The 7,408-nt window shown below is 44.0% G+C and overlaps 1 protein-coding gene across 1 annotated transcript in view; it reads left to right on the top strand.

Moving 5' to 3' along the window:
- The window catches only part of SPEF2 (sperm flagellar 2), a 127,495-nt gene extending 121,501 nt beyond the window's left edge, over positions 1-5,994 (top strand). The window contains exon 36 of the mRNA XM_006761794.2: positions 5,378-5,994. Coding sequence (XP_006761857.1) covers positions 5,378-5,467 — 90 coding nt within the window. The 3' untranslated portion in view covers positions 5,468-5,994. The remainder of the gene's footprint in view (positions 1-5,377) is intronic.
- The last annotated feature ends 1,414 nt before the right edge of the window (positions 5,995-7,408 follow it).

Here is a 7,408-nt window from a genome sequence, read left to right as displayed (position 1 = left end):
TGGCTCTCTAGTCTGTTCAGTGGAGATAGCAGCCCTTCCTGTTTAAAGGGTCTTGGCGAGGAGTCAATGAGATTATGCATGGGAAGCGCTTGCCGTGGTATCTGACGCTACAGAAATGAGGGCTGTTGTGATCATTAGTCAACACCCAGCACTCACCGCTGACGCCCGTCATAGAAGGACCATGAGCATCCAGCTCAGCTGCTGCTCCCAGCAATACACTTCTGTTTGCAAGGAACTTTTTCATGCAGGAACCACATGAGAGTGACGTAGGTGAAGCACCCAAGCGTACAATTAGAGGAATTCAAAACATAGGGCTTTCTGTATGTGTGTGCTAGACAGCGAGTCCTTAAAGACGGCCAGGGTTTGGGAAAGTGGAGGGAGAGGAGGGGGTGTCCGCCTGGCTTTTGCTGTGAGGTGGAGCAGGGGCAGCCTCCCAGGTGAGAGGCGAGGCCTGGGCAAAGGTGTGGAGAGGACTGCATGGGAGGAGCAGTAGCCTGACGGGCTGACGGGCATTGGTGAAGGGCTTAGTGATGCCCTCGGGGCAGTAAGATCGGAGCAGTTAGATCGGGCCAGGTAGCAAAAACCCCAGAGGTCACCCAGAGAAGTTCAGATTTGATTTGAAATGCGATGGGGAGAGGATATAGGTTTCTGAGCCGGGGTGTGAAAGGGTATTAATTTCTCATCCCTACATGTTTCTTTGTCTTAACCATAGCGTGCCATTATGCCTCTACATCTTACAGGACTCTTTTAAGAATTATTTGTGCCTCTTTCTTTACTAGTAAATAGGTCTGAGATATTTGGAAACACAGTTGGCCGTTATTCCACATTATTCACACATTCCACAAGCATCTGCTGTTTGCACTGAAACTAGTATGTCACACGTCCCTTTCAGCGTCTTCTATTTTATTCCTTCGTTAGTACAGGGCAGCTTTCTTCCCCACTTCAGGTTAGGAGGGCATAAGTCAGGACACCCCTAGAATTAGTGGGGACGGAGTACACCAGGACTAGATAAAGGAGCAGTGAGAGACAGGTGAGTGAGTGTCACACACAAGTTGGGGAGTCATCAGCTGTGGGGATCTGTCCCCCTTTTTCCCTCTTGTTAGCCATCCTCCTGGGTACAGTGGGTTCCAGAAGCCCGTGACTTCAGACTGCATTTCATCCCACGTGTTCTGTCCACATTTCAGGGAGCAGTCCTTCTATTTTGAACCAGCAAAAAGGTTTTTCAAAACCTCTTGGCCTTGTGGACAATAGCATTCATCTTCTATTGCCAGGAATAAGTAGGAGCATAAAATGATAGCACAGGTGTCCTGGATGGGAGGAAAACTCCCCGCGACTCAGGACCACTTGCGATCACCCCTACTCTCGCCGATGACTGGCCACCGCGGTGGGTAACGCGCTGAGAAGATGCTGAAGATGCTGGTCGGCACTTTGCAGAGAAAAGAACAAGGCCCCGCAGTGCTGCCTTGGAGAGCCAGCCGCTGGGAGGGGCCCGCACTCCTGGGAGCTGGCCGCCAGGAGGCTGTTTTTAACGCGGTTTTTTCCTCATTTGGAGGGAGTTTCATCAGTTTGCAGTCACCTCCACTGAAGTCCTGCTGGCATCTTGGATGACATGGTTCCTCTTTGCGCAGGGCTGTCTCCCATGTGGCAGCGAGAGTTGGGGCCTTACCCACTGTATTCCAGGAGCACCTCGATGTATTGACCCCCAAACTACCTCCACACCTTCCCCAGTCTGCCCTGGCTGAGGGTGTCTGACCCCAGGACCTGGCTTCTGGCACCAGGATGGCCTGACGCTCCGATAGCAGAAAGAGCGTGTGTAAGTCAGCCAGTGGTCAGTCTGTTCAGTCTCATTCCCTCGCTGCCAGAGTGCTGCTGCTGAGTCAGCTTCCTCGCCTCTCCTCCCCTTGACCTTCACGTCTCGTCCCTGTGACGCCACTGAGGCATCTAAGGAGAGTCAGTGGGCCACCACCATCAGGACTCACTCATGACTGCAAATCAAGGGGAGTTGAGCCTGCCACCTGAAAAGGCTTAATTCTGATATTCTAAAATGAAAGAAGTCTCCTTTCCAGTAACATGCTCTATTCTCACTTTCACTAAGCTAAAAAGGCAAGAGAAAGAGAGAAGTGGGGGAGGGAACGAAGGAGAGAGGGGCAATCAAGGGGAGTTGAGCCTGCCACCTGAAAAGGCTTAATTCTGATATTCTAAAATGAAAGAAGTCTCCTTTCCAGTAACATGCTCTATTCTCACTTTCACTAAGCTAAAAAGGCAAGAGAAAGAGAGAAGTGGGGGAGGGAACGAAGGAGAGAGGGGCAGCGAGAGGGAGGGAGGGAGGGAGAGAGGAAGGAAGAAAAGAAAGAGAGAAACAGGAGGGAGGGAAGGAAGAAGGAAAAAATAATAGAATAGAAAAACAGAGAGGAGAGATAACAGCTCTTTTTAAAAAAATGTATTTTTTCATTTTAATATGTTTTTATTGATGAGAGGAGAGAGAGAGAGAACGAAAGAAAGAAAGAAAGAAAGAAAGAAAGAAAGAAAGAAAGAAAGAAAGAAAGAAAGAAAGAGAAAAGAAAGAGAAAGGAGGGAGGGAGAAATAACGGAAGAAAGGAGGGAGGGAGGAAAGGAAAAGAAAGAAGACTCTGAAGACTCGGGCACAGGCCTTGCCATCATTTTTGCTCCAGCAATCCACGTACAGGTAAATAGGTCGCATTTTAAAATGAACTTTACCCAGTGGTGTTATTTGAAGATCTCTCAAGATAAGTAGAGCACAAGCCAGTGTGGTTTTTACAATGTTTGCTCTTATCAACAGTGGGAAGCGAAGGCTGTTGCCTAACAGCTCTGTTGGGCAACAACTCTGTTTACAAGGTTCGTGTTTGAGAGCAGCAGTATTTAAAAGTGCATGTTGAGAAACCAAGGATGCATAATTATTTTCGTGTGTTTCATTTTGCTCCTGCTGGGGGTGGCCTGGCTTTGTGGTTAGGAGAGCAGGCTCGGGACCACACTGATGAACCCAATCCGTGTGTCGGGTTCGTACCAACAAATGTGTGATCTTGGGCAAGTGACCTCACGATGCCTTGGTTTCCCATCTGTAAAACAGGGGTAATTATCACACATACCTCACAGGGTTCTTGTATGGATTAAATTACTTAATATAGAGATATAAAGGTGGCTGGCAGCTATAGATCGCTCAATAAATGTTAGCCACTAGCTATTATTATCGGTGGGTATGATGGTCATTGCACAGGAAATATTTCTGAGCCTTGTAAACGCTATGTGTGAGAGAACTAATAAGCTGGCATGTCACCTCTTGAATTCAGTGTCTGCTCTGGAAAGAAGGAAAGCGGTCCCTGGTGCAGGGCCCTGGAGACAAAGGTCCAAACCCCGGGACAACCCTGTGGAAAATATCTACATGGAAAATCCAGATTTTTATGTTGCATTTTATAGTTGTTCAAGTAGAGTCACTTATTTCACTTCTACTTTCATAGATCTGCTACGAAAAGGTTATCTTCAAGAAAGGTTCCTAAATTATTAAGAAAATGCTTTGGTGAAATGTGACAAGACCAATGAGAGCATTGAGACTTGGTTATTAGCAAGTAGAGTCCATTAATTTCCTCTGACAAATATATTTAAAATGCAAGCAAACACAAGATTTTCTATACAAACCTAACAGATGTCGTTTCTTATCATGAACACATGCTGATTGTATGTAAATTTATTTTAACTAACCTCTAAATCAGTGGTTCTCAACCTTCTGGCCCTTTAAATACAGTTCCTCATGTTGTGACCCAACCATAAAATTATTTTTCGTTGTTACTTCATAACTGTAATGTTGCTACTGTTATGAATCGTCATATAAATATCTGATATGCAGGATGGTCTTAGGCGACCCCTGTGAAAGGGTCATTCAACCGCCAAAGGGGTCGCGACCCACAGGTTGAGAATCACTGCTCTAAATGGAACATAGCCTTAAAGTTAAGGCTCCCATTCAACAGGACATAATGATAAATCTGTTTGTGTTAAAATCGGAAGACAATTTCTGTGAAGACCCAATCACATGAGGACCAAAGGGACTCTCGTGCTATTTTGTCTTCAAGGCACCTGATTTTAAAATAGGCTCCACCTTCTCCTTTACCTTCATAACAAAACATGATGGCTGCCTCATGCTTTCAAAGCTCCCAGGTCAAACATTTCCAGACTCTCAAGCTTTTCTCAATTAACTGCTCCTGAACTTGATGGCCTGCGATTTCAGCTATAAACATAGCCCAGGTTGGTTTAAGTATCTGGAGTTTTCAATTCTCCCCATGCTACAGAGGGTCAGATAGCCACAGGTCAGCTCATCCCTAAGCCCCCGAGTTGACAGTCGGTACATGCACTATTTAAAGTTATTCAGAGTCCTTGGCTGGTGGACTTCTTCTTCTCTCAGTTCCTTGCTCAGTGCACTGAAGATTGGCCTTTGACTGTAGAAGATCTGTGTTTTCAAAGAAGCGTTCCTCAAGACAGTGATTCACTACGATTCCTGGCAGTGACATGTAGAAGCAGCCTGTGTGTGTGTGTCACTCGGCTGAACTAACTCATGTCTTTGTGAGTGAAGTGGCCACAGTCAAACTGAAACCTTTGGAACTCAGCTCTGAAGAAAAGAAACTTCCCTAAATTTGTGTGTGTAGGGGAGGGGGGGAGCAAACTAGAAACCGCATAAACATAATTCTATATTTTCCACCAGTGTTTGTATCCCTGGTACATTGTGATAGTATTTTAAGTTTATTTTTAACAATAGGGCAGTGAAAACATGGGGTAGAGAGTGGGGGCAGGCTAGAAGGGGGGGGGGAGAAAAGGGAAGCTATGTAATAGTTTCAACAATAAAGATTTTTTTAAAATCACAAGTATAATAATAATTTACAAGTAGATTGGAAAAGTATCTGTGATTTAAAATGTAAGCAAGCTCGGCATTTTAAGTGGGTGAAAAACAGATCCTTCTATCCTTGGTATTAAAAAAAAAATGAAGAAATGAGGCAATCCCCACCTTCTCAGTAATCTGCTGTTCTAAAAGTCTACAAGTCTGGAGACATGATTAATGTAGCATTAGGATTTTCCTTTCATAGAAAGTGAGCACTGCTTTTTATTCATTAATAGGGAAATAATCTTTTGGCTTACCCATTATGTGCCAAACTCCGTGTAATTGCTTTTATAAACGTGATTTAAGCTAATGGGACAATTCCATTATGAAATGAGGGGAAAGCAGGAGAGGATTCAAACTAAATAGAGAACAATTTTATCAAAGGAAAACAATAAAAACCTACTTACTCTTTAATCACTGCCACGTATTAGGTGATCATTAATCCTGTCATTGGTAAATGCTTATAACTTCCCTTTAAATCTCTTCTCTTAGGATATTAAATTGATTCTGCTAAGGAGTGAGCATATACAAGGAAGTGATGAAGAGAGATCTCCCTCAAGACTGACAGAGGACAGGAAATGAAAACAAAAGAGTGTGATAGTTACAATTCGGCAATGAATCCTTCAACACCCAATGCAAACACCGTGTTTGTCATGAATGTTTCTGTTGTAAGTGTAGAAATGACCCCTACCAGGTTATGAGGGGTGCTTCTTTAACTCAGACAATATTCTGTAATAAATCTTAAATTTCTGAGCAAAAATTCAAAGTGAGAAGGAATGCATTTTGAAATATATTGAAAAATAGAAGGCACCAGAACTAGATATTCCAAAAAAAAATCCATACATGAGCAGTCCTTATGAGAAATGTCTAGAGGAGGCAGATGCAGTCAAAATTCCCCCAAAGCTCCACACCAGGGCCTTTCTGCTGTGAACATTTTGTGGTTCGTGCTCCGTGTGCTGTAAAGTCCAAGCCTCATCCCGCTAGCCAAGGAGAAGGCTACTTCATCAGCTGCTGGAACACTCATGCTCCTGTAGTCTAGTCATAATTCTTTCATCATAGAACAGGATGAAATAATATTATTATACTTTCCTGTAGAGATGGATGTACAATTGCATCTTTTTAGTTGTATAAATTAGCAAATCAATCAATTCAATGATACTTATCTCAAGAAATTTCTTGTTGTTGTTTTTTGAGTGAGTGATAATATATTCTCAGTGGCTGGGCTCCTATGAAACACCCTCTGGGTTTCCTCACTGGCTACTCCTTCTGAGGATATCTTGCTGGACCCTCCTCTTACAGATGTTGTTGGGTCTCCAAACTGTTATGTCTCCGGGGTTCAGTGTTTTCTATCCACAGTCAATCCCTGGATGACCCCTCTATTTCCATAACGTACGGGTATTACAGAAGCTAGTGCCGAAGTTTCCATTCCCATCTTCCTGGCACCCTTCTCCTTTGCTGTCCACTGGATCACCACATGGAGAGGTCATAGTTATCACAAGCGCATGTCCACAGCCAGCAGAGGAGCCATTTATAATAAGGCAAGTCAGGTCACGTCACCCCTCTGCTCCAATCCGCCACTGGCATCCACCTCACTCAGCGTCTAGTCCAAGTCCCCACCTTGATCTCACCCCTTGCTACCTCTCTGATCTCATCTCTTGCTATTCTCCCTCCTGCCCACTCTGCTTAAGGGACAACTCCACCTTGTTGATTCTGGAACACACCAGGCATGCCCCTGCCTCCGGACCTTGGCTTTTTTTTTTTTAATTTCCTCCCTCTGCCTGGAAGGACTTTCTCCCAAATATCTGGGCTTGGTCCCTGACTTCCTTCAGGTCTCTGTTCTAAAGACACTTTGCCAGTAAGGCCTTCCCTCAACACATAATAGAAAATAGAAATGACTCACCACCCCAACACGGCTCACCCCCACTTTGATTTTTTCCCATTGCACTTATCAACAGCTGGCAAACTATACATTTACTCTTTTGTTTGTCTGTCATTCCACTAGGTTGTCAGTGCCAGGAAGCAAGGGATTTTGTGTTATTTTCTTTACTGCTATGCCCCAGAACCTAAGAGTAAAATAATAATCAGCTTTAAACTGTGTTGATGCATTTATGCAAAATGTGTGGAAATACCACATTTGGATTGCTCACTAAAACAATGAGCAGTCTCTATTGTAGGTGGTAATTCTAATCTATTTCCAGGAAGTGACACATTTCCTAAATTTGCTCCTTAGGGACTAAGCTTTTCCCAAGGCTTCATTCCCAAAACTTTGTCTTCGAGATGAAGATTAATGACTCAGAAGCATGCTTGGGTGGGAAATGCAGAAGAAACTCTACCAGGGATTTCACAATTACAATTTAGCTGATTCACATGTCATTCTAGTTATTGTCAAATAATTCTAGTTATTCCAGAGAAAGGAACAGAGGCATAAGGATGCCCTCTGCTCTCCTGAAGTTCACCTTTTACCAAAGACCTACGGTAGCGCAGTGACAGCTTTTCCCAAAAAATGAAATCCTCTTTGGATTT

The sequence above is a fragment of the Myotis davidii genome, unplaced genomic scaffold (genome assembly GCF_000327345.1).
Source record: "Myotis davidii unplaced genomic scaffold, ASM32734v1 scaffold496, whole genome shotgun sequence".
NCBI lineage: Eukaryota > Metazoa > Chordata > Mammalia > Chiroptera > Vespertilionidae > Myotis > Myotis davidii.
This window is presented reverse-complemented; position numbering and strand designations above follow the sequence as displayed.